This window comes from Odocoileus virginianus, chromosome 17 (assembly GCF_023699985.2).
Source record: "Odocoileus virginianus isolate 20LAN1187 ecotype Illinois chromosome 17, Ovbor_1.2, whole genome shotgun sequence".
In the NCBI taxonomy this organism is placed as follows: Eukaryota; Metazoa; Chordata; class Mammalia; order Artiodactyla; family Cervidae; genus Odocoileus; species Odocoileus virginianus.
In genome coordinates this window covers 44,765,192-44,792,259 of record NC_069690.1, presented here as the reverse complement: position 1 = coordinate 44,792,259, position 27,068 = coordinate 44,765,192, and the positions used below count along the sequence as shown (strand labels likewise).

At 44.9% G+C, this 27,068-nt stretch overlaps 1 protein-coding gene across 1 annotated transcript in view; it reads right to left on the bottom strand.

The window, feature by feature from the left end:
• The window catches only part of EFTUD2 (elongation factor Tu GTP binding domain containing 2), a 37,103-nt gene that overhangs the window by 6,810 nt on the left and 3,225 nt on the right, over nt 1-27,068 (bottom strand). The window contains exons 2-16 of the mRNA XM_020873394.2: nt 26,957-27,065; nt 18,225-18,390; nt 17,467-17,545; nt 16,084-16,159; nt 15,537-15,602; nt 14,726-14,761; nt 13,095-13,185; nt 11,985-12,067; nt 10,412-10,578; nt 8,557-8,681; nt 5,041-5,104; nt 4,571-4,661; nt 3,068-3,203; nt 1,765-1,892; nt 810-1,003 (exon numbers count right to left, since the gene is read on the bottom strand). Of these exons, the coding sequence (XP_020729053.1) occupies nt 810-1,003; nt 1,765-1,892; nt 3,068-3,203; nt 4,571-4,661; nt 5,041-5,104; nt 8,557-8,681; nt 10,412-10,578; nt 11,985-12,067; nt 13,095-13,185; nt 14,726-14,761; nt 15,537-15,602; nt 16,084-16,159; nt 17,467-17,545; nt 18,225-18,390; nt 26,957-27,061 (1,607 nt within the window). The 5' untranslated portion in view covers nt 27,062-27,065. The remainder of the gene's footprint in view (nt 1-809; nt 1,004-1,764; nt 1,893-3,067; nt 3,204-4,570; nt 4,662-5,040; nt 5,105-8,556; nt 8,682-10,411; nt 10,579-11,984; nt 12,068-13,094; nt 13,186-14,725; nt 14,762-15,536; nt 15,603-16,083; nt 16,160-17,466; nt 17,546-18,224; nt 18,391-26,956; nt 27,066-27,068) is intronic.

Genomic DNA, 27,068 nt, shown 5'->3' with positions numbered 1-27,068 from the left:
GAAGCCAAAACCACCACAGAGCATACTGCAACTCCCCTACTGTTCAGGCATTGTGTCTGACTGAGACTCCATGAACTGCAGCACTGCTGTCCTTCACTGTCTCCTGGAGCTTGCTCAAACTCATGTCCATTGAGCCAGTGATGACACCCAGCCATCTCATCCTCTGTCGCCCCCCTAACCCCCTAAATTTTCTAGAGAATGGGGTACATCTGGAGGGGGTGGGGGAAGGGGCTGTTGGCAAGATGCAGCAGCTACCCTAGGAACAGGCCAGGCTCCGTTCTGCTTTCTAGCTATAATGCCAAGTTGATGAACTGATGAGCAGACCCCAGGTCCAAGTGAAGTTTAATTCTGCAGACTGGGATGCTCCAAGGGATTCAGCAAAGTTGTCTCTCTTGGTCAAAGAATAGCCAGTGGAGGCTGGGAAATAATGTCTCTTGGGGAAGAGACATGCAGGTTACAATTTAAGGAACACAAAAGAGGAAGAGAGGCTTGAGATGAGTAAACACAGAAATCCTGCTACAGGAGTTCATTCAAAGCATCCCAAAGGCAAAGGCAGGTCTCCTGGCATCAATCCTGGCATCAGTCTTGGCATCAATCCCAACAGTAGCTGCCCTGTGACCCCAGCAACCTCGGACAGTAAGAGCTAGAAGCCAACACGTCTGCTGAGGGAGGGTCACCTTACCCCCATCACAGGCAGCCAGCAGCTTGTGTGTGTCCAAGGAGGACCACCCCTCTACCCCTTCCAGCTTGCCAGGGCAGTCCCAGTGCAGAGGCCCAGGCATGCGTCTAGGGGCTCTGGATGGCAGTACCTGGCCACGGAGATCCAAAGGCGGCCCACGGTGCATATCTGGGAGTCTTCCTCATCCTCCAGGGTGTAGTTCTCCCCCAGTACCTTCACAGGCTGCCCAGCATGGATGGTGCCACTTAGCACTCGGCCAAAGGCATGAAACTGAACTCCATCATCTGTGCTGTACATCTTGGTCGTGTGGCACATCAGGGGACCCTGGAGATGGGGACAGAGTGTCGCCTCAACTACACACACGCTGGATAAGTTCCACCGTCTCCCCCTCCCTTGTCAGCAATGACCTGAGCTCCATGGGGAAGCAGCCCAGGCCGAGAAGATAAAGTGGTGATCTCCTGAAACAATTACGACCAAGGCCTACCCCTAGCTGAATTAGGACGTGTCATAGGCATAGCAAAAAAAAAAAAAACAAACCTCTTCCTTTTTCCTGCGGGGGATGAGGGCACTGGGGAAGAGAAGCAGGTTTAGGATGGCAAACTGTCAACTTGCAAGACTACAACACTAACTGGTCCCAAATTTCTTCAAAGAAGAAACTCATAATTCTTAACTGGCTATAATGTTTATGCCAAGAAACTAGACAATGCCTGAGGAACGACTGGGAAAGATTGTTTTAAAAGCCAGGACCAGTGAGATTAGTTACTATTTGTTCAATCTTTCCTATCTGTCATGCCCCATGCTAAACACAACCACAACCCTTTCTTAAATCTTACTTACTTCTCATAACTTCCACATACAAATTATTACCACTGTATACACCAAAACCCTCAGACTCAGAAAACCTGAACAATGTTTCCAAGATCTCATCACGAGGAGTGGTAACATTGGGCTCTGAATTCAGGTCAGTCTGACTATGCCTAGGGGGAGGGCCATGCAAGGATGGAGAAGGGATTACTCCTGAACTGAAAAGAGTTCCCACAAAGGAGGGATGGAAATCAGAGAACAGGGGGGCCATGTTCCCTTACGTCGGGGTCGCAGTCACTCATGGCCTCGCCAAGGTCGGAGTCCACACCACCGGTGTAGGTGTGCTCAATCTTGGGCTTGGCGCCCACCTTTGGAGAGGGGATATGCTGCACACACATGTCCACAAAGCCTGCGGAGGGAGAAGAGGTGGCCATTAGCATGAACTCTCACAGGGAAAGGGAGTGGGGAGCTCTGATCCACTCATGATGGTCAGAAAACTAACAGTGAGAGACTGACTTTCAGCTCTAAAAGCTACAGTTCTGATTCTGGGCAGACCCGATACCCTGTTTCCTGGGCGCACGCTGCTAAAGGATTTGGAGTCACATGGATGCCAGGGAAGAGCAAGAAGCAGGTCTAAGTGGCTCCTTGAAACTGAACTGACAAAAACTTGGAAATATCTGTATCAGTTCATGACCTTCAGTGAACAGGCACTTGCTGAGCTCTTACACGAATAAGTACTTCATCTCTTCTTTACAGATGTACTTAGAACAATCTCTGAATTGACTCTTCCCTCCGGGAAACACAGCATGTGTTTCTGTTCAAATAGCTATTTTCTTTTCCTAATAGCCAATAAGCCACATAAGAGAGAACCTCCATTAGTACCTTGGGGTGATAGCACGTCTGCTTTTAGTTGGGATCTCCTTTGTCAGATGGATGGCTAGCCCAGAATGAACCATCAAAATTATACACTTCGAGGGATTCAGATACCTAATTCCCAACAGACTTAGAACCAAGCGATTGCTAAGAGAGCCCTGCGCCATCACCTTTTTTTGCCTCTGTGATTTTACAGATGAGAAATTAGTCCCAGAAGGATTGAGTGGCTGACCCGGGATGACCCCATGGGACTGAGCCAGAAGAAGATCAGGACTCAGGTCATCTCCCAGCCAGTCTAGGCCTTGTTCTCCTACAGCACCTGCCTCCTGCATAACTAAAATACCAGAAAGAGGAGCTCTGGGGAAAGAGAGATCTGCGTCTATAACACATCTTCCTGCGTCTATAACTCATCTCCCAAGTCCTAGTTGGGGGGTTTCCCCACCATTTCATGACATCTACGAGTCTACCTTCTTGACTGCCCTCTGGCAAAAATACCACAACTTCAGAATCTGCTTCTCCATTCCCTTTTGCATGCTCCTCCTGGAAGGGAAATTTAATTGCTTTTGTTTTCCCAAGATAGAATTCCTGGTACCATCCACTAAGTAAAGCAGCTCAGGAAAAAAACCCAGGTGACCGGTATCTTGACTGTGGGTTAAAGAAGAGTTCCCGTGATACACGTGGAGGAGATGGTGATGACGACGAGCTCCTTACCTGTGAATTCGCCAAAGAATTTTTTGCAGACCAGCCTGAGCAGGGGGCGGATGTTCAGCTTCAGCTCCTCCTTGGTCAGGTGGATGCCAAGCTCATCCAGGGTCCTCGGGAGGCTGGTGTCCACATCACCCACGACCTGTGATGGCATCAGACACCACGTCAGCTTGGGTGACCCAGAGGACAAGGAAGGGCAAAAGGGCAATAGGAAGGGTCACTGCACTGCGTTCTCTTCTACATGGAGAGCTCTGGGCAAGGATACCGATTGGGTTTCAGGGAAATCTTGGTACAAGCTTGGTTAAATGCCCACACCAGCCAATAAACCTGGCTCTCTCAGACAGACCGGTGTGAGTGCTGCCCTCTGGTGTCTGAAAAGCATCATCTCATCTCACTTGGGGAATCCATACCCTTCCTTCCCTATTTAGAGACTTCTTAGATTTAGAGGATCACTGCAATGGAAGGAACCAAAAAAGGTCACCTAGCAGTCTATCGGCTGTCAGGATGGGGCCAAGCTAAATCATCTCCAGCAGACTCAAGGTCTCTGTGCAGACAGGCGCTATAAATTTCTTTTATTAATCCATTCTGGTCTGACACAAGATACGAAGTATTTTCCAGCACTAATAAATTTAATCGTGTTATTTTGTCTTGTTGCTATGTTTTCACTATTTTGTCAGTTGGAATGGCCCCACACATTTTGTGTATGTGTGTGTGTTCATTGTGCAGAGTGCTTATTAAACACCTGCATAAACACATAACACAGTTATAAAGTGTAATTGTCTTGGGAGAAAAGGTCTACATGAAAAATTCCTCTCCAACATTATTGCCCTTTTAGTTCTGTCTTTCAGAGAGCACAAATTCATACAATGCAACATTATATTCTTTTCTTTGGAGCATCCCATGCTTTTAACTATATCATTACCACCATCTGATGCACGCTTTTCAATCTGACAAACCTCACATACAAACAAGCCCAAAACAGTCATTAAAACCAAGCTCATACAAGGATTCATCTAATGGCTATAAAAGACTTCATTTTATGGGATGTACCGTAATTCTTTCATCAGATTCCCACTGATGAACCCTTATTGCCAGCTTTTCCCCCCCTTTTCCTCATGTTATAATGCTGTAACGTATACATACATCTTAATACATATATATTTTTTAGGTATGTATAAAAATAAGAACTGGAGGACTTTGAGAAACAATTATATCTGTAAGGCAAAGCCCTGTAACTGAAACTATTATTTCTCAAGTATCACATTCTTTGGAATAGTCAGAATTTTTGTAAATTTCTCTAGGCTGTCTTTTTTATCTTCCTCCTTTACTCTGATCTCAACCGCACTTAAAAGGACTGGAGTGTTCAAGATCCAGAAGACTGACTAACCGTCCTCACACTGAGTAATATAAACTAAGCAGGCTCACGGTCAGGGAGAAGTCCAAGTTCATCAGCTTTTCCACCTTGTGCTTAGAAGGGCAGACCTGAGCCAGGGAACCCGACATACTCACCTGGGCGAGGATCTTATAGAGGGGCTCCAGGATAAACTCCACAAAACTCCTCTGGGAGCTGCTGGTTGGGGCCTTTTTGGTGAACTTCCGCCTAAAGAGATCAAGAATTACGGGAGATCTAGGAAGGAGAAAGCAGCGTCACCAACCCCAAGGGTGTACTTTCTAAGTTCTGAATCTGAGCAAAGCCAAGCTGAAAGGAAAGAATGTGTGCGGTCATCAAACCTCCAAACAGGGACACCTGAGAGGGCATGGGTCACGACCCTCCCACACGCCTGGGCTGAGCTGTGGGGACCTCAAGGGAAATGCCTCAAACCCTGTTGCAGCACTCGAAGCCTTAGAGGAGGCAAGAAGGTAGCTCATGTTTAATTAAGAAGCAGGTTTTCGTGGCAGGAACTCCTTCTCTGTCTGTTTTCAATTACTGGGAGGATGGATCACGCCTCCAGAGAGTCCACTTCCCACACTCTACTTACGTCTTAGGGTTGAAGTAGATGTCACCCCAGAGTCTTTTAGCAAACTCCTGGTAGTTAATGTCACCTGTAAGAAAAGCCATAGGAGGAATTCTAGCACCTTCCTCTCCAAGGTCCAGACATCCGCTTCTATCCAGGCAGGCAGGTAAAGATACTGAAGCGCAAGGGGCAGGACTGGCCCGAAGCTGACAAGGTGATGCTGGAGCCAGAATGAGCACCCAGGTAGCTCCATCTCCAGGCAGCTTATGACTGAACTATGGACAAAGGTACAGTTTATATTCTTTCCTTTAATGGAACAGGCTCAACTGCCTAAATTCTATCCTCTGTCTGCACCTAAACCTGTCCCTTCCGCAGTGATGCTGAAAATTCCTTCATTCCTTTCTGATCCATGGAAGCTCTACGCCACTGCAGGTATGGGCAACCTTTCAGCAGCAGCAGCACGTCGAGGCTCCAACTAGCCCCCCACACTCTGGAGAGAAGACACCAAGGCTACCTTTGTGTCATCTTTTTATTTTCACTTAATTTTTAGCTTGACTGCAACTGCTAATCCTCACCAGACTGAACCAAGCCATTGTGGCTTTTATGTTTTTTTAAAAGAAAAATTGTTTATCCCACAAGGCCTCAAAAAATTAACAGGAAATATATGGTTTATCCCTCTATATGCTTACCTAACCGAATCTTTATGTGTGTTTAGTCACTCAGTCATGACCGACTCTGCAACCCCATGGACTATAGTAGCCCTGCCAGGCTCCTCATGGGATTCTCCAGGCAAGAATACCAGAGTGGGTTGCCATGCCCTCCTCCAGGGGATCTTCCCAACCCAGGGATGGAACCCAGGTCTCCCGCATTGCAGGCAGATTCTTTACCGTTTGAGCCAGCAGGGAAGCCCAGGAAGAGAAGCAAGAGTAAGAATAAGAATGCAATTGTGGCTTTCAAAATTCAAGATCTTCTAGGTCCAGGGCTCATTGACCACACTTTCCTTTCTTTTCCATGTTATTAGTTACTGAAACTCTCCCTCTCCTGCGAACCACTGCATCTTTTACACACCTCTACTCCTGCACTTAACACACACTATACTATAATCAATGGACTGAGCTGTGTAGGCAAAGAACCAGGCCTAGTGTGTGACAGAAGTTAAACAAACACTGACACAAAGAATGAGTAAACATCTCTCTAACCCACCCCCACCCCCCACCCTCAATCTCACAGTCAACACCAAGCCAATATTCCCAATCCTCTATCTGAAACTGGTGAAAATGTGTAAAGAAACGTCCCTTCCCACATCCTTTCCTCTCTGGCCAAAGATAGGCCAGCCCTGTACACACCACTCCACCCCAATCTTTATTAGCTCCCAATTCTCTACAGGATAAAGTCTAAACTCCTTAACTCCTCATTCTAAACTCCCTCCATGTGCTCCCAACCCAAGCTGCCAGGCCTGCTTGAATGCCTCTCCTTGATGAAGAATCCATTGCTCCCGAACAGCTGCTCCTGCATCTTCCCTTCCTCTTCCAGCCCAGGGAGTCTGGAACCCCTGGCTCCTTACTCTCTACCATCCAAGCCCCCTCTCCTTTAGCCTTCTCAGACCCCTGGGCCTTTGGAATTGAATTCCCTCAGCCCCAGCTGCCTATGGCAGCCACCAGCATTCTGCCCAGACCACCTTACTGTCGTTCATCACTGTGGAGTTCTGTCTACCCACTGGAGGAAGTCCCCTGAGGTCAGAGATCATTCACCATGCCTTGTAATTCTGGTAGGAGGACATGGGTTTCAATTCTGGCAAGATGGTGTGACAGAAAAAGCGTAAGGTGCATTCTAGTTCCAAGCCCACCAATAAGTTCTGTGTCCCTGGGCATAGCTTTCCCACATGGAAAATGATGGGGAAGGACTCGATGATCTGACTCCTGCCAGAGCTGACATTCTACAAGCCCATACATGGTGTCTCAGAATGATCTTGGGGCCCAGAGCTGGTGTCTGCATAAACACTGGGTTCAAAGGATGAGTAATAAATCTCGCCTGAGGCTCAGGGCCATTTTCAGTCAGAAACTGAATCATCAATGTAATATAATTACATAAACAGTCTTGGATTTTGCTTCATATGCTGATTCAAAGATCATTCAGAAACATAAACTGGAACCCCGTTCAGATGATCTTCATTTATTGTTCATCTAACCATTTTTTTTAGGAAGAGCCATCTGGAAACAACCAAGATATGTCTAATGATGAGAAAGTAGACATCCATACAGTGGACCAATGGGCAGTTATATAAATTTTTTTTTTTTGTTTTCTGGACGTGCCGTGCAGCATGTGGGATCAAACCCACATCCCCTGCACTGGGAGCATGGAGTATTAATCACTGGACTGCCAAGGAAGTTCCAAAATAGTATTTATAGGTAAGATTTAACAGACAAATTCTTATGATCTAACACTAAGTAAATATTTATCTTATGCAATTATATTATATGAAATAAGATCTCACTGATGTAAAACACTGAACAGAGAAAGAAGAAACTGGATCTAAATGCTTGCAGTAGTTATGGTAATGAGGTTATGGGTGAATTTTGTTTCTTTGACTAGATTTTACTGTATTATTCACTTTCCAAATAAGGATGCAGTAAATATATACACGTTAAAAAAAAAAAGATCAAGTTTCAGCTGGCCCCTTACTTTCACCAGAGCAAACATTTCCATACTGCGTGAGGCAGGACCACTGGCCTGTGCGAAGAGAAACACTGGCGCCCCAGGAGGCCCAGAGGTGGGGCAGCTGGGACCGTCTTGAGGGTTGGGAAGTTGGCCCCAGGGCTCAGGAGCTCTGGCTCCAGGGACCTACATGTAAAGTCATCCTGCTGGGTGTCCCGGGGGCTGTGAATCCAACCCGAGTTCTCAAGCAGGCCTGTGAAACATCTATGTGCCTGGTGGTGCTTGGTGGCTCAGTCGCTAAGTCACGTCTGACTCCTGCAACCCCAAGGACTGTAGCCCGCCTAGCTTCTTTGTCCATGGGATTTTCCAGGCAAGAATACTGGAGTGGGTTGCCATTTCCTTCTCCAGGGGAATCTTCCCGACCTAGGGACTGAACTCGGGTCTCCTGCATCGCCAGCATATTCTTTACTGACTCAGTCACCAAAGAAGCCCCTTATGTGCCCGGATACGGCTGGAAAGACAGTTTGAAGTACCACTGGTGAGAGAGATTCCATCTTTGAAGAAGAGGCCTGCATGGCTTTGGGAGCATGGATAATTTCTTTTTGACAAAACCTGTCTCACTTGAGGAGATTCTTGTTCCTGGTATGAGCCCCCTCTTTCCCCATTTCTTCCCAGGCACCTTTATCCTTCTATTGTTTGGAGACCACTGAGCCTGAGAAGAGAGTCTCGGGGCCAAAAAGAGCCCCAAATGTGACTTGGTAACAGTTGATACAGTGCTCTTTCCGGCAGGGACTCTGGCGTGCGGCCCATTTCTGAACTGCTCAGCAGGAAACGCACACAGGACTCTGGGGAAGCTGGTGAGACAGACTGCCAGCCAGAGCTTACCGAAGGTGTCAGCGTAGATCTTGGCAAAGGAGCCCAGCGTGAAGCAGATGCTGTACTGGGAGCTGGAGAAGCAGACGTTGCCCAGGAGCGGGGAAAGGATCAGGTTCTCGTCCGTGGAGTACATGCTGAAAGAGAGATGACCCTGAGTGTGGGGCTGGGCTGGGCTGCAGTGCGGGCACGAGGCAAAGGGTGAAGGGCAGGACTCGGTATCACAGCCTCTCTCCAGCGGCCGCCCTCAGAAGGGGTTTGCATAACACACACAGCTTCGCCAACAGCCGGCTCCAAGAAAGTGACATGATGGAGCTGTTCCCTAACTCCGGGTAATAAGATGATTTTCCAGAGCTGGAAACACACTGCACGATCCTGGAGAAGTTAACTGCGCCAGACAAAGGGAAACTTGGAGGACAAATACCTCGGAACACAGGAAATGAAGCTACTTTGATAAGACATGAGTACATTTGAGAAATCTCAATTTCACAAATACAAACAGAAATACCAGTATAAGTAAATGAATGAATAAATGAATGAAAAAAAAATAGCAACTCTGCTCCCCACTCTCATATGGTCTTGTCTGGCTTTGCTTTACAAACTCCCATTAAAACATTTAATCTTAAAAGTCATGCAGAAGCCACAGTACCCCAAGTTCACTAGCATTTACAAGAAAACCAGCAGCACGTAGGAATCAACCCTAGCCTTCCTGACACACTGCTTTATGGAATTTCTTAATCTAGAAATACAAGTGCTGGCTTCTATAGAGCACTCCCCTACCACACTCCCAAGTTATGCTCCCCGGAGGCAAGTGTTTTCAACTTCTTTAAAAGCTGCTTTTGGAGCATTCACCTCCATATTTCTAAACAATATATTTATGGTGACATTTCTTGTTTGGCGCTTGAGATGTGACTTCTTGACTTCCTATTCTAGTAGATCACGATTTAGCCCTACACAACCCCTGCCCTGTCTTCAGACAAGTGGATCATTTCATCTTTTGGACGCTGGCTGTAACACTGGGCTCCAGTCATTCTCAGCCTCTCCAGTGTCAGGGCGAAGATATCCCTGTTGAGAACCAGCACTGCAAACTGGGGGTGTTCCTAAAGGTGAACTTGGCCCCGGGCACGAGGGGTCTGTCTTGGATCCTTGGGTGGAGAGTTTTCTCAGCTGGACAGGCTCCTCCCAAGCAAGGGGCCTCAAGAAGTTATCCTGTACATCTTTCCGCTACAGGTTAAACTGTCCTTAATAAATATTTAACCTATTCTTCAAAGCCACCATCATACTGTATCCCAACCACCATTCATACCTATTAACCTAAACCCCAAATCCATCTTGTTAAAAAGCAGCTTCAGTAAGAAACAAAAGCCAACAGTTCCTTCTCTTACTGAGTCTGTGCTAATGAGATAATAGCAGCTGACATTATTCACCCATAAGCTATTATCACTGAGCACTATGCTAAGTATGTTAGGTCGGCTATCTACTTAATTTCTTGTAACATCTCATTAGGCAAATACTACTCTTCTCTTTTTATAGAAGCAGAAACTGAGGCTCTAAGAGGTTAAGGAATCTGCCCAACTTTACATGGTTGGCTGGTGAAGATGAGACTGACTCCAGAGCTCAGGGAACTGACCACAGTAATAAACTGAGGATGTGCGGCGAGCTGCTGATCTGGTTAAGGAGCAGAGTTAATGAGGCCCAGGCTGGGGAGTCAGTCCCTGCAGAGTCACAGAGTGTTCCTCCAGCCTGTGTCCAGCAAGCTCATCAATGCATGCCGAGAGCTCAGAGCTGCCCCCAGAGGTGTTCAAGGTTAAGATTTATAAAAACCAGAGTGCCGGGGACAGGAGGTTTACTCCGGGGGCTCCTCTACCTTATTAATCCATTGACCTCATCAACAATGTGACGCAGCTTATAGTACGCATCCGTGGGTGGCAGCTTCAGCTCCAGGATCAGCCGGTCAATCTTATTGATGCACACGGTGACCGCCAGCCTCTCCTGCACCGCGTGCTTGATCAGTCGCTCTGTGTTCAGCATCACCTGAGACACAGAAGGTGGGGATGAGTGCAAAGAGGGCAGAACAGGCCAGCGCAGAGTCAAAGAAAGTTCTATTCTAAAATATGAAGACTGTGGAAGAGAGGAAACAGATGATGAGGGGGAAGCAGAGGGTATCTTGTTCAACAACAGAGACAGAAATTTTAAGGGGTGACCTTGTAGGGTTAAGAAATGAATAAATACACTGATGACTTTGGGAGCCAAGTTTCTCGGTGCCAGAGAAGGAACCGAGAAAGGCTGAGGAAGCTGTGGGGCTGAAATAGAATTGTGGGTGTTAGGGAAATTCCCTGACGGTTCAGTGGTTGGGACTTGGTGCTTCACTTAGTCGGCCCAGGTTCAATCCCTGGTCAGGGAATTAAGAACTAAGATCCTACAAGCCTCAAGGCTCAAATGAAACAAACAAACAAACAAACAAAAAAGAATTGTGGGTATGGAGATAAACTGATTTTTTTCCTTTTTTACTACATTAATGTTTTTTAATATGTATGTATAGAAACAGTTTTGTATGGGTGTATATTATCTGTGTTCAGTAAGAAGTTTTAGAAGTAATGTACCCCAGTAGCCATGAACATACTCTGAAAGACAACTGACAAAATCAATAGCCTATATTCTCCAAAAATGCCAATGTCACAGAAGACCAAGAAAGATAAAAGAACCATTCCAATTAAAGACACATGAAAATTAAATCTTATGCATCATCCTGGATTAGGAAAAAAATTCTATAAAGGACATTTATTGGGACTAGGGTCTAAAGGAAAATTTCTGTACAACAATTGTATCAATGTTAAGTTCCCCGATTTTGGTAAGCAATGTCCTTGTTCTTAGGAAATATATTCTGAAATATTTCCTTTTCATATGGTACAAGAGGAAAACACATACACATGTGAGTGCATACGTACATGTACAGAGAGAGAATTACAAGTGAGTTCTCTGTGTTACTGCAACTTTTCAGCAAGTTTGAAATTATTCCAAAACGAAGTCAATTTTAAAAAAGGGCAACTCTGGCTCCCTCTGCTGGCTATCTCACTGATGACAACATGAATGAGGTTAAGTCAAATGACTGAATCTTTCTATTTAGAAATACAAAAGACACCCTGGATTTCTTAACTTCAAACTCTCTTTACCTTAGACAAGCTCATTAACATTTCAAACTCTCCTCCCTGCCTTTTATTTACCTTTGCCTTTTTTGGATCATTTTGAGCCTCACTGGGTAGGGAATGAGGGACTCCTGAGAACTAATTTTGACTTTCATTTGCTGCCCTCCTTTTTACAGCAAACGTTGACCTTAATCCCACAGACTCTCATGTTCTCTAGCTCCCAGCTCACTCAGAGCTCTAGGCACCATGCGGGGCAAACATAACAGGGAGGAGGGGCCTAAGAGGCAGACTCACGCCCTCAGCAGCGTCGATGAAAAGGACCACTCCATCTGAGATGCGCAAGCCAGCCGTGACCTCATCAGAAAAATTCACGTGTCCTGGAAAGCAAATACCAAGTAAGTCACAATTTGTGTGGTGGCAGAATGAGGCACAATTAACTTGTACATGGTTGGGGGCAGGGTGGGGCTTCCATGCACATGAACCCATGAATATTCTCTTTCTCTTCTCCCCACAGTTCCCTGCTGAGTATAAAATTCCACATCAGAGTCACTGAAAGCTTGGATTAAGCTTTTATCCAGGAGACCCTCAAACACGAAGGAAACGTTTCACCAAGGAGGGCATAAGGCATCCACACTCAGACTAAACCAGTCTCAGCAGTGAGACAAAAGACAATTTGGAGGTAGGAAAAAGGGCAGAGGAGGGCCTGCAGCACAGGAGCTGGCTGCTGGTAAGGTGGCTGGTGGGTGCGGGCTGGGAGTCAGGGGCTGAGAGGTATGAGGGCAACGGGCATCTGATGGGGCAAAGAAGGTCAAGACCCAAATTTTCCTATTTAAAAAAGGGAAAGCCTTGGACTTCCCTGGTGGTCCAGTGGTTAAGACTCTACCTTCCAATGCAGGGACTGTGGGTTCAATCCCCGGTAGGGGAATTAACGTCCCACATGCTGTGGACAAAAATTAAAAAAAAAAAGGGAAATCCTGAGCTGGGCCTTTCCAAAGAGAAAGTCAGCCACAGGGTAACGTATGGTAACCTGTTCCCATGGTAACCTGCAAGTCCCCCAGCCGCTAGTGTGTGCTCTCCCAGTCTCTTTTAAAAGACTGAGACTGCCTGAGCCCAGGACCACGTGTGACTCAGCTTTGCTGCCCCAATGAATACATGACTATAAGATTCCCCCAAATTTAAATCTTGTAGAGCAGAGTCAAGAGAGGAACAAAACAGAAGGTCTGGAGCACAGTGCTTGCTAATTAACTCATTAGATGCAAAAGAGACAGTTAAAAAAAGAAAATTATCTCAATGAAGGCAAGGAAATATAAAAACAAAGATGTAATGCTCTGTTCTGCAAAGTGTGGGACCACGAGAAACAAACTGGACAAGGTTCTGAAGGTAAAAGGTCAAGGGATGTCCTACCTGGAGTGTCCATGATGTTGAAGAGGTAGGATTTTCCCTTGGTATCTGGCAAGACCACTGTCACGGGAGTACTTTTGATGCCAACACCCCTCTGAAAGGCAGAGAAAGAGGGCAAGAGTGATCAAGCCTTCTTTCTATGCAAGAGGGGTTCATGGTGCTCCTGGGTCTTTCCAGGTGCTAGTAAATTATACTGATGTCTCTCCTTGTAATGGGTGTGATTTTTAACTAGGCCTCTAACCAGAATGACCTTGAAGATGAACTATATGGATGTTAAACAGCACTGGGGGTGGGGGGCGGGGAAGAGTTGGTTCAAGTACAAAAAGCTAAAAATAAATGAACAAGCTAGCAAAGCAGTAAATAAGTGTTAGTCGCTCAGTTGTGTCTGACTCTGCAACCCCATAGACTGTAGCCTGCCAGGCTCCTCTGTCCATGGGCTTCTCCAAGTAAGAATACTGGGGTGAGCAGCCATTCCCTTCTCCAGGGGACCTCTCTGACCCAGGGTCTCCTGCATTGTAGGCAGATTCTTTACTGTCTGAGCCACCAGGAAGTCCAGCAAAGCAGTATTAAACTTCCGCAGAGAATCCAGAGTCCTAAAATCTTACCCTCTTCACACAGCACAAGCAAAAATGATTAAGCACCATCCATATACGTGAAAAGAAACAATCTGGGGTATTTTAGGTTTTTAAATATATATATATATATGAGAAATATATATATATATATGAGATATATATAAATAAATAAATATATATAAATATATATATATATATGAGAAAAGGAAATGGCAACCCACTCCAGTATTCTTGCCTGGAAAATCCCATGGACAGAAGAGCCTGGCGGGCTACAGTCTGTAGGGTCGCAAAGAGTTGGACACAACTGAGTGACAACCAAACTCTCTCTCTATATATATATATAATAAAAGCTGTAACAGAAAGCATTACAACTTCATTCACAAAAATATAGAAATATATTCATATATATAAAAACAACAGCTAATATCTGTTGAGTGCTTAACATATGCCAGGACTGTTTAAAGTTCCTTTGGCTAATCATACTTATACTCTTGTGCTTTCCGTGTGCTCATTTAACAGAGAGAGAAATAAAGGAGACAGGGAAACAGTAGGGGTTAGAGGGGAGGGACAAAGATCCAGATGGAAAGAAAGCCCAACCAGGTGGAATGGCAAAGACAAAGATGTAGACTCACTCCTTTAATCAGACAGAAAAGCACAAAGACAGACAAACTCATTCACCAAGAGAAGCTACTCCCAGAGAGACCAACATACGGACGGAGTCATCTTACAGCAGACTTGAAGGATGATGTCATTCGAAACATCCTGTTTAGCTTCTGCAAAACTTACAGCATAAATGTTCTCAACATCTCCTGGCACTTGCTAAATATATCCAGCCAAGGATACGAAGGTCCCCCTTGTACCCGACAGTTTGCCTACCCAACTCTTTCAAGTTACAGATCTTGGGATGACTAGGAGAAGCAGGGAGATAAAGAGGTGAGGGGTGGGAGTGAGAGAGGGGGCAGTGGTATGGACCAAACCGTTATCATAAAGGCTCCTCTACATTCCCTACAAAACTACTACTGCTGTGAACAACAATCAGATTTCCAAAGGCAGACTTACCTCTTGTTCTGTGAAGAGGATGTCAGTGTAGCACAGCTAAAAATAAAAATAATAAAGCACTGTGGTAACCACCTGAATTCAGACTCCTGTCCCACACAAACCATCAATCACTTGCCCTCACCACCTCCCTGCTCGAGGGTCTCTCCCTCAGGAGAAGAGATGGAAGATAACATGGTGTCCCTACAGACATTTCAGACAATGAGACTGGCACCCTGCCAGAGAGAAAATGCTCCTGGATGTGTTTTCTTGGGGAGTGGGGAAGACCAGGTATGGCTGGAGAGCTAAATGATATCAAATGCACTGAATTCTTCGCAGTGGTACACAGAGATATAGCTGCCCTTCATGGAGCCCCAGCACATCAAAACAGTCGGTCTGGCAGAGACTGAACATTTATTGCACTGAGACTTGCAGCCACACTTGGCCTCATTCACAGGCATTTAAATTTATCATGAAAGCAACAAGGTCCGATTGTATTATATTTATAGAGTAGGCTATTAATACTATGACAGGAAAGAATAGGCTATAAAAGTCAGGATATATCAGAACAGAGGTGCAATCCCAAGTGAAGAACAGATCACCCCAAAATACTGCAGGTTAACATTCTCTATGTTCCTGAGAAAGCCGAAATCATTTTCTTAAGGGCTAGTCATAGAAATTGCAATTATAAAGCAGCACATTATAGGGCACACAATCCTAGGGCATCATATTTATAATGAGAGTGGCAAGGTGGAAGGAAGGGGAAGGAGAGAAACACCCATCCCTGTATATTCTGAATGGTTCATCCTAAACCCTGAACAGGATTTCTACTTACATCTTGGTCATAGCGCTTTCTGATTTCCGGGTGAGTCTGCTCTATTAAACAATCTACAAAACATGTCTGAAAGGGAAGAGAAAGTTATGTTCTGCCACCCACCAAGGAAAATCTATTCTACCCTTCCCCCAGTACACCATATAACTTAGGAATAAAGAGAGGAAGAGGAGAGCAGGGAGGATTATGGCACAGAAAAGAATCAACAATGAAGCCACAGGATTATTTTCAAATGAAAGATGAAATCTTTCTGAGACAAGTATCCCCCAGAAAATAAAAACTTATAAAATCAAAATCAAAGTAAGGCTCAATTTCTCCTCTTCTGTCCAGATGTAGACATAAGGCTCAGGCATGCCAGTGGCTTAGTTTTCCATCTGCTGTTCAGAAAAAGCTGGAATTTCACAGCTCGGTTTCACAACAGGCACAGAGGACCCCAGAGTCAGGAGGTCCAGCCTTCAGGCCTCAGATCCCAACATGTGACTCCGAGGGCTGAAAAAAATGAGCAGAAATGAAGAGCAACCCTGTTCCAAGTAGCCAAAAGCCCACTTACCTTGCCATGGTGCAGATGGCCACAGAGAGTCACATTTCTGATGAGCTCCGAGTTATCCATCAGATCTGCCAAGAAGCTGAAAGGACAAAGGAAAAGAGAAAAGGGGGCTTTGGCAAGTTTTCAAACGGGCGAGTGGCACAAAGGTGTGTTAGGTATTTTTGGCCAGGGGCGACTTTCAGACCAACTGCAAAATAAAAATGAAAGCTGTCAGTCTAGACCTGGCAGCAGATAGCCCACACACAGCAACAAAGACCCAGCACAGCCAGAAATAAAATAATGAAAAAAAAAAAGAAAAGTATGAACAATGGCAGGTGAGCTGACTGTTTCAGAAGGGACCTCACTCCTTCAGACAAGATGTCAACATGCTTGTTTGTTTGTTTTTAAAGTTTCATAATCTAATAATGGGTCACAGGCATCTCAATACGAGGGCCTTATAAGTGCATTTCATCAATGAAAATATATAAAAAAATTTTTTTTTCAAACAGTTTGCAGTATGAATAGTCTAAATTATTCTACACACATATACCTACTTGTGCCTCCTTTTCAAAATAGAGTTGTTATGTTCCCAAAACACGGAGCAACCTTACCAAGTCAAAATAGGCTCTGGTGGCCCTACCCAGTCTGTCTCAGAGGCAGGCTTCCAGTACCAAACTAAAGGTTTGGAAGAACAGAAAACAGCTGAGATCTGTAGGAGAGCCACGAAGAAAGTTAAGATTGAGCCTAAATATCTCAGCAACCATATAAGATGATGGAAAATTTTGGCAAACTGTAGGAAGTGATTTTTGCTTTCACAATGATTCACTGGTGCAGCATCACAGATGGACCTAGAGATTACCATACTAAGTGAAGTAAGCCAGACAGAATCTACAAAACAGAAATAGGCTCACAGATATAGAAAACATACTTACAGTTACCAAACAGGAAGAGGGTGATAAATCAGAGGAGTCTGGGATGAACATATAAACACTAGTATGTACAAGGACCTACTGTACGGCACAGGGAACTATACTAGTATTTTGTGATAATAAACAAGGGAAAAGAATCTGAATCACTTGAGCTGTACATCGGAAGCTAACACAATACTGTACCTCAAGTTCTAAACAATAAACTAATGAATAAATAAGGAACAGTTCAGGGATGTGCCCTTTTACCTACCAAATAAAGCTGGAAGCTGTCAGACTAGATCTGGCAGCAGGTAGCCACAGAGCTGAACCTGGCCACCGAGAGAAGTCAGTAAAGTGACTCGGGCACAAATGGATGCCACTGCTCTCACCGCCTCCTGCCCCCAACTCACTGGCTACTTCAACCACAAACCACCTCCAACCTCTGTGAGAAAATGAACCCACAATATTCGTGCAGAGGCCGCAAGACCTTGTAACTTACTCCATTTCATACACCGTGACAGGTAATGTCTGCTCCATCAGAGTGAATTTCTTGGTTTTCACTGGCTTAATAATGGGTTCTAGGAGGAAGGGGAAAAAAAAAAAGGGAGTGATGTACAGGTAGGCATAAAGCATAAAAATAAATGGCCCTATTCCACGAGACTCAGCTTTTGGAATGGATGATACAGGACACCAATTTATATTATTCTCGAGGACCACTCAGGTTGCAAAAGTCCTGGGAATGCTGTTTGGCACGAGACAGTGAAGGATCCTGAGCTGTGGACTGAGGTGTCTGGACTTCATTTTGTGGGAGGAGGGGAGAGGGACTGGATACAGAAGAGGATGAGGTGGATGCAGCTCAGAACTCCCCCTGAATTTATAAAATACAACTACTTTCCAGAAGATCAATGGAAATTATTAAGAAAGTGGAATATAACCATTAAGAGGACTGGTTAAAGGAACTGGCATTATTTGGATGGGAAAAGAAAAACATAACAGACTGGAGGGGGAACCTAAACTTCTTTATTAGATAAAGAAGTAACTCATATTTGTTTAGTAACGAGCTGTTTTACTGAATATCAAAGCAGGGTTAACTGAATCTCAATCCAGGACCTGAATCCTGGATTCTCAATCCAGAAATAGGACCTGAAAGAAAAATTAGTCAGTTCATTCACTGAACTTTCTCAGACTGCTTCTGGCTATCAAATGAAGTTTTCCAATTCTGACTTCACCTCTCACGGCCCAGCGCCTCCGCCTCACCTGTGAGAGGCTGGGTGTCCTCCTCCTGAACGATGGTCTCCACTTCAGGACCGTACACCTCCTCGGCTGTAGGGTAGTACTTCTTGTCCTCGTGCAGCACCACCTCCATCCCAGGGTGGTCTTCGTCGTGATCGCCGACATCGTCGTCGTCCTCGTCCTCATCGACCTGAAAGCACAAGCGGGAAGGAGTTTGGAAGAGGCATGGCCTCTTGGTAGTGACAGACTACCATACCCGAGTTAAAAGCAATAACGTCACACGCCTGACAGCTTCTTGAGTTCCGCACTAAGGAGTCAGTAAGGCAGGTTCTACTCCTGCATGATCCTCCAAAATGAGAAGACTGTAAGTCATGGGCACAGACTCTCCTGATTCAAATGAACCCTTTCTAGGGACATGTGCGGAGGGGCCAGCTGTGGACTCTGGGAAAATGCAGCCGCAGGACTTGAAAGCAGAACATTCTTAACCCTCCTGAAGACAGGAAATTAGTGGCAGATAGTCTGTGCAGAGAGTTATTAGACGCCTTGATCTGAGTGAGAAACTTTCCTTCATTGGGACCTCAGAGGTCTGACAGCCATTGTGCCACCAAGTAATGAAAACAAAACCCCAGGGGAATAAATTCTACAAGCACCAAAGGGACATAAAAAGGTGGCTCACACTATGGAGAACAGTGTGGAGATTTCTTAAAAAGCTGGAAACAGAACTGCCATATGACCCAGCAATCCCACTTCTGGGCATACACACCAAGGAAACCAGATCTGAAAGAGACACGTGCACCCCAATGTTCATCGCAGCACTGTTTATAATAGCCAGGACATGGAAGCAACCCAGATGCCCATCAGCAGACGAATGGATGAGGAAGCTGTGGTACATATACACCATGGAATATTACTCAGCCATTAAAAAGAATTCATTTGAATCAGTTCTAATGAGATGGACGAAACTGGAGCCCATTATATAGAGCAAAGTAAGCCAGAAAGATAAAGACCATTACAGTATACTAACACATATATATGGACTTTAGAAAGATGGTAACGATAACCCTATATGCAAAACAGAAAAAGAGACTCAGATGTATAGAACAGACTTGTGGACTCTGGGAGAAGGCGAGGGTGGGATGTTTCAAGAGAACAGCATTGAAACATGTATATTATCTAGGGTGAGACAGATAACCAGCCCAGGTTGGGTACATGAGACAAGTGCTCAAGCCTGATGCACTGGGAAGACCCAGAGGGATCGGGTGGAGAGGGAGGTGGGAGGGGGGACTGGGATGGGGAATACATGTAAATCCATGGCTAATTCATTTCAATGTATAACAAAAACTACTGTAATGATGTAATTAGCCTCCAACTAATAAAAATAAATGGGAAAAAAAAAAAAGAGAAAAAAAGAAAAAGGTGGCTCAGTGCCTAGGAAGTCACACAAAGAAAAACAATCTGGATCCCACTGAGGACACTACATTGAGTAATCTTGTCTTCTTAGGCTTCTCTGACTTTCCTTGTTTTTGATGGCCTCCAGTTTTGAGTAAGGCATTTTATACAAAGTTTCTCAATGAATTTGATTGAGTTTTTCTCATAAGTAGGATCTGGGGATCTTAAAACCTTAAGGGATTTTGAAAAGATGACCACAGAGGACAGCACCATTTTCACCCCACATCAGGGAAATATATTCTCAACATGACTTATTACTGTTGATGTTAACCTTGATCATTGAGCCAAGGTCTTGTCTGCAGGCTTTTGCACTGTAAAGTTACCCTCTTTCCCCAATATTGTGCTCTTTGGAATGAAGTCACTGTGTGCAGCCTACACTTCAGGAGAGTGGAACTGTGTTTTTAAGTTTTTGTTGGCGTACAGCTGAACGCAGGGTTGTGCTGGCTTCTGCTGTGCGGCAAGGTGGGTCAGTTACACCCACGCACAAATCCACTCTTCCTCAGACTCCATCCCCATCCGGGTCATTGCAAAGTACTGGGTGAAGTTCCTTGGGCTACACAGTGGGTTCTTATTGGCTGCCTATTTTATGTAGAGTAGTGCAGAGTTGTGGTATTCTTAGGGGTGGACTCTTTACATCAGTTAACTGAAATCCTATGGAAAGAAACTGGTCTCTTCATTTATTAATTTCTACTATTATGAGCTCATGAATATTCATTTTATACTTTGGGGAAGAATCCAGTAATACTTAAATTCTGTTCAAACTGTTGCATCTTTGGTCACTGGGAGCTCTTAATTGGCTCCTGTGTCCCTTCAACATGCCTCCATTGTTGTGTGGTGGTTGTTTTTAAACACGTCTCACTTTACAGCACCAGAAGATGCTCCAGGTTCATCTTATACTTTTCCTGTCCAGAGTCAGCCATTTATCTAAGGAGTCACAGTTCCTTCACTGGAGAATAGTATTACGGAACCAAGACCTGGGCACTAGACATGCGCTAGATTGTTCTTGTTTAGTTCCTAAGTCTGACTCTTTGTGACCCCATGGACTGAAGCCCACCAGGCCCCTCCCTCCATGGGATTCTCCAGGCAAGAAGACTGGAGAGGGTTGCCATTTCCTTCTCCAGGGTATCTTCCCAACCCAGGGATTGAACTCGAGTCTCCTGCATTGGCAGGCAGATTCTTTACTACTGAGCCACCAGGGAATTGCTTAGAGGCCCTGTCACCTGATTTAACAAAGAAATAAATTTATGTATCCTAATCAAGAAAAAAGAAAAAAAAACTAACCCTTTCTTAAGGGCTACTGGTCACAAGTGGATGCAGCTGGAAGGCACTTTTCTGGACCCTGCCCCACGCCTCACATCAGGAATCCTACAGGACAGGAGTTCTGTAAGAACTAGTCAACTCTGTGCTCAATTCACAGCCTGGCACACAGTCAACTCCATCAACTGAAGGGAGTCTTTCTACATATTCCTGCCCCCGTTGAATACTTCCAATAATAATAGCACTTACTCACAAGACAACACAGTTTCCTGTTGGAAGACAGGATGGTGAGAGTTCAGTAAATAACGGGAGAACAGCATGAGCTGAGATCACACAGCAGGTGATCATGTCGGATCCTCTGGATCATTCTAAGTGATCTGACTTTATGGCAGTGCTTCTCAACAAAGGCAATTTGGCAACATCTGAAGGCATTTCTGGTTGTCACGACTGGGTGTGTGTGTGGGGGGACCTAGTGGGCATGAGCCAGGGATGCTTATCAATATCCTATAAAACACAGGACAGCTCTTGCAACGAAGAATTACCTGGCCCCAGATGTCAATGGTAGCAAGGCTGAGAGGTCTGGTTCTAGCAGAAGTTCTGAGCAGAAGAGTGATACAGTCAGGCTTTTGTTTTAGAAGAATCACTCTGGTTCTCATACTGAGAACATACTAGAAGGAGGGAGATTAGATAGAAGGCTACTGCAGTGAAGTAGGAGAGAGATGGCACTTAACAGTGACTTACCTCAGAGGAGCAGCTAGGAAGGTGGTCAGAAGAAGTTGGATTCTGCATATATTTTTAAAGATAGAGTCAAAAATATTTTCTAGTGAATTCAAAGTGGAGTGAAAAAAAAGAGACAAGGTTTTTGATCTGGGGAATGTACTGTCTTTACTGAGATGAGGAAGACAGTAAGAGTAACTGCAGGCAGGAGACAGGGGGTGGGGAAGTTCTGTGTTTAGGTCTTAGATATGCTAAGTTTGAGATGCTATATTAGATATCAAATAGAGATGCCAAATAGGAAGCTGGACATACCACCTGAGGTTCAAGAGCAAAGTCCAGGTTGGAGATAACACTTGAGAGTCCTCAGTTAATAGAAGGTGTTTGATGTACTGGATAAGATGAGCAGGGGAGTGAGTGCAGACAGAGAACAGGTATCAGTAGTGGAGCTTTGGGACCTGTTGACAGTGAAGAGGTCAGGGAGATGAGGAGAAACCAGCAGCAAAGACTGAGAAGGACCAGACAGAAGAGGGAAGGAAAGTCCAGAGGCTCCCCAGAAGTCCAGGGAAGAGTGTTTTAAAGAGGAAGTAATTGGCTGGGTCAGATGCTGCAGGCAGGTCAGGCAGGGTAAGGATGGCGTCTGATGCAGAGGTCACTGACGACCTTGACGACAGCCTTCTCTGTGGAATGGGAGAGGCAAAGAACAGAAGTAGGTTTGAGGGGAAAAAAGGGAGAAAAGGATTTGGAGACAGCAAGTAACAACTCTTCAGGGATGAGCCGAATTGGGAAATAGGGAAATGGGAGGTAATGGAAGGGAGCTCTGGGGTCAAGAAAGGACTACAATGAAATAATGAAACCCTTTGGTTCCTGCAAACTCCACTCCTTAGAACAGCCTTCCTTCTTCCCTGTCTCCATTATTAAAATCCTATGAATCTCTTCACTGCTGTGCTTACTCGCTTAGTCGCTTAGTCATGTACAACTCTTTGCAACCCCATGGACTGTAGCCCACCAGGCTCCTCTGTTCATGGGGATTCTCCAGGCAAGAATATTGGATTGGGTTGTCACGCCCTCCTCCAGGGGATCTTCCCAACCCAGGGATCGAATCCAGGTCTCCCACACCACAGGGAATTCTTAACCATCTGAACCACCAGGGAAGCCCAATACTGGAGTGGGTAGCCTATCCCTTCTTCAGGGGATCTTCCCAGCCCAGGAATTGAACTGGGGTCTCCTGCATTGCAGGTGGATTCTTTACCAGCTGAGATACCAGGGAAGCTCTTCACTGTTACACACCTCCATAAAAAGTGTTTTTTAAAAAACCTACGCATCTATGTGGACTAGGAGGCTATAGGATTCTCGCCCTGCTAGAAAGAATATGGAAGAGTACAGCCACGCTGAAGAGTAACCTGACAGTATAAACACATTAAGTATATATACAATCCTATCATCAGCAACTCTGCTTCGGGGAATATAATATAACCCAGAGAAATGTTTACATGGAGCACAACGGGATATACCTGAGAATATTCACTGCAGTATTATCTGTGATGAGGGAAGGCTGCTGGCAGGTATCCTGGGTGATATACACCAGGGAGAACGGAGCAGCAATCAGATGCCCCAAACCAGACAGACACATACCAACAGGGACGGATCCTAAAAATACATCACTCACCACGAGACTGAGCGGCAAAAGGAAGAAACAGAATGATGTAGACAACATGATACCATTTGCCTACATTAAAAACACATGTGCACAGAGCCTTCCCTGGTGGTCCAGTGGCAAAGACTCTGTGCTCATAATGCAAGAGGCACCTGGGTTCGAGCCCTGGTCAGGGAACTAGATTCCAGATGCCACAGGTCAAAGATGTCTTGTGCTACAACTAAGAGCGCAGCCAAAGAGACAAAGATTGAAAGAAAAATTTATGCACACCATGCAACTATACACACTTTGTAACTTCTACAGATAAAAAAAGCATGTGTACATTAGAATTCGTGTGGTAACGGGTATAAGAATGAAATAGAAAGGAATTCGTGAGTTCATTAAACAAGGGGAGAGCCTTGCCCAAGCCATAATACTGAGGAACTTCAACTACAGTATGACTCCCTCAACCCTCTGGACTGAGGTGAAAACATTCAAACATCACTTAACCATTCCCCCCGCTTTTATTTTATGTTGTTAACAGCTTTAGTGAGATATAAGTCACATGCCACACAATTTGCCTACAGTTCAATGGTTTTCAGTGTACTCACGGTTGGGTAACCATCACCACAATCAAATTTAGATTATTTGTATCACCCCCCACCTAAAACCCTTCTACCCTTTAGTCATTAGCCCCCTAGTTCCTGCCCCCAGCCTGGGAGATCACTAATCATTCTAATCATTCTACTCTCTCTCTCCCCACAGATGCCTACTCATTCTTCAGGTCCACTTTGAACGTGACTTCTTCAGATATTTTTCGTGGTCAATCTAGCCAGGAATGACCCTTCCTTATTTATTATTAATAAAAATATGAGCTTTTTAAAAATTATTTTTATTTTGTTGTGCCAGGTCTTAGTTGCAGCATGCAGGAGGGATCCTGGATTTTCTTTGCAGCATGAGGGATCCTGGACAGCAAGGAGATAGAACCAGTCAATCCTAAAGGAAATCAACCCTGAATACTCACAGGAAGGACTGATGCTGAAGCTCCAATACTTTGGCCACCTGATGGGAAGAGGCACCTCACTGGAAAAGACTTTGATGCTGGGAGAGATTGAAGGCAGGAGGAGAAGAAGAGGATGACAAAGGACGAGATGGCATCACCGACTCAATGGACATGCGTTTGAGCAAGCTCTGGGAGATGGTGAAGGACAGGGAATTCTGGCGTACTGCAGTCCACGGGGTCTCAAAGAGTCGGACACCACTCAGCAACTGAACAATCTTTAGTTGGGGCATGTGAAATCTTAGTTGTGACATGTGGGATGTAGTTTCCTGACCAGGGATTGAACCAGGGTCCCCTGAACTAGAAGCACAGAGTCTTGGCCACTGGACCACCAGAGACGTCCCTACAGATACAAGTTACTAGGACTTAAACGGTGCTTGTCCTTCCCTGTTTGCTATCATAAACCTTGGCTGTACTTCATCTCTCTTGGCAAGGAGCCTGTGCCTGGAGGGCATGGATAGTGCCTTGGCTCCCTTGTGCATCAGGATTTTCTGCAAATAGTAAGTGCTCGACAAATACTGAAAGACTTCGTGGACTTCATTTAGCTCAGTATTCAAAGATTCAAGTTCAAGAATCTTTGACCTTAGATTCTCTTATCCAGTATATTATATACCAGAATACATAAATATATATATACACACACACACACCAGGATATATATTATACCAGGTGGCTCAGAGGTAAAGAATCCGCCTGCCAATGCAGGAGACGTAAGAGATGCGGGTTTGGTCCCTGTGTTGGGAAGGTCCCGTGGAGGGCAACCCACTCCAGTATTCTTACCTGGAGAATCCCATGGACAGAGGAGCCTGGCAGGCTGTAGTCCATGGGGTCATATAGAGTTAGACGTGACTTAGCAACTAAGCATGCACCCAGTACACTGGCTACGTCATGTGCCAATCTCATACACCTCTCTTCTCTATCTTCACCTAAGGCACTGATAAAAAGATTGAAAAGGACAGGACCAAGCAAGGGTGTCCAGGGTGTGTCGCGAGAGCTCTGGTGGCGATCCAGTAACTAGTATTCTCTGGATCCAGTAACTAGTATTCTCTGGATCCAGTAACTAGTATTCCACTGTTCAACTGGCTGGACCTCTCCAAACTGTACTGTAACTCAGTCCATTGCCTTTTTCCATAAGGACGTCATGAATTACAGTGGGGAAAGGGAGTGAAATGAAATGAGGACCCAGGAAGTCTTCCTATTTGGTTTGAACTGGATTCGTGAGTTACTTGTATAATGAAAAATAATCTCTTTAAAATATTTTTAAAAAGAAAAAACTGGTTTATTAAAAAAAAAAATGCCTTGCCCAAATCAGGATACACATAATATTATCCACAACATACCTATGATTTATATCTAGTAATGGGATCAAGAGAAATTTATTAGTATAAAACTCATCCTGGCTTCCTAAGTGTTCAATAGTCATCTGTTCTAAAATTCCTCCCATAATTTTTACCATGGATGCATAGCACTCACTGGTCCGTAGTTTCTGAAGGCAGTACCTTATCTTCCTCTTTGAAAAGTGGGAGTTGCCCGATTCACTTTTTAGCACCACGGCCACGCCTCATTTTCTTAAGCTTACTAGCCTACCTCTGCAATGTCTCCCCCACCATCCCACCCAGGATACAATTCATCTGGGGCCTGGAGACTTGAACTCATCTAAAGGTGCGAGCTACTCCCTTTTCACCTACATGGTTTCAATTTTCTTTTTCCAGTGTTTGTTCTATTTTCTCTGGTTTGAAGGACACTTTCTCTGATGAAGATGACAAACGGCAGTCAGGACTTGTCTCCTGCTCTTCTGCTGTCCCATTAATATCAAGCCTCCACTAAGGGGCAGTGGGCTCATCAGTGTACTTCTTACTCGTTTTGTTCTAAACACTGTTAACAACATAAAAGCCCCCTTTGGTGTCTTCTGCAAGCCTCAAACCATTCTGAGCCTCGTCCTCTGTAACCCTCCTGAAGAGGAGGCACGGGAATCTGTGTCTTCCCTTTCTACTGCTTTTATGTATTTTTTATTTTATTTATTCTTCGTTGCTGCTTGCGGGCTTTCTCTAGTTGCGGCGAGTGGGCGCTACTCTTCCTTGTGGTGCAAAGACTTCTTGTTCCAGGCCGGCTTCACTAGCTGCGGCTCAAGGGCCCTTGAGCTTTGGCTCAGTAGTTGTGGCGCATGGATTAAGTTGCTCCACAGCATGTGGAATCTTCCTGGATCACGCATCCAACACATGTCCCCTGCATTGGCAGGTGATTCTTAACTACTGGACCACAGGGAAGTCCCTATGCATCTTTAAAACCTGAGCTTATGAGAGAGCTCCCAGGTCAGCAGCCCTCAAAAGAGCTGACTACCTTTTCTACATTAGAACTATTCATGATAGCCAAAAGGCACTTCAAGCAAATGGAAGAAGAGCTACTACCTGAAGAACTAGAACTCAGAATATAAAACCACCCTAACAATGAAATTACCTTATGTTCTCCTTTGGAACATCAAGCTTTCTTAGGAGCAGTGTAAGAACCAAATTAAATCATAATAATTATAAAAAGGACAACGTTAGAGATAAATACAGGTTACTACGGGAGCACAGAAGATTCACTACTTCATTGCTTTTTTAAAAACAGAGATGAGAAAAACTAATATATTTGTTTTACCTCATCAAGATCTTTGGTCTCTCTGCCCAGTTCATCATCATCTTCATCAGAATCAAGCTCTGGTCCGATGTAATTTCCGAACTCATCATACAAGTCAGTATCCATGGTGCTA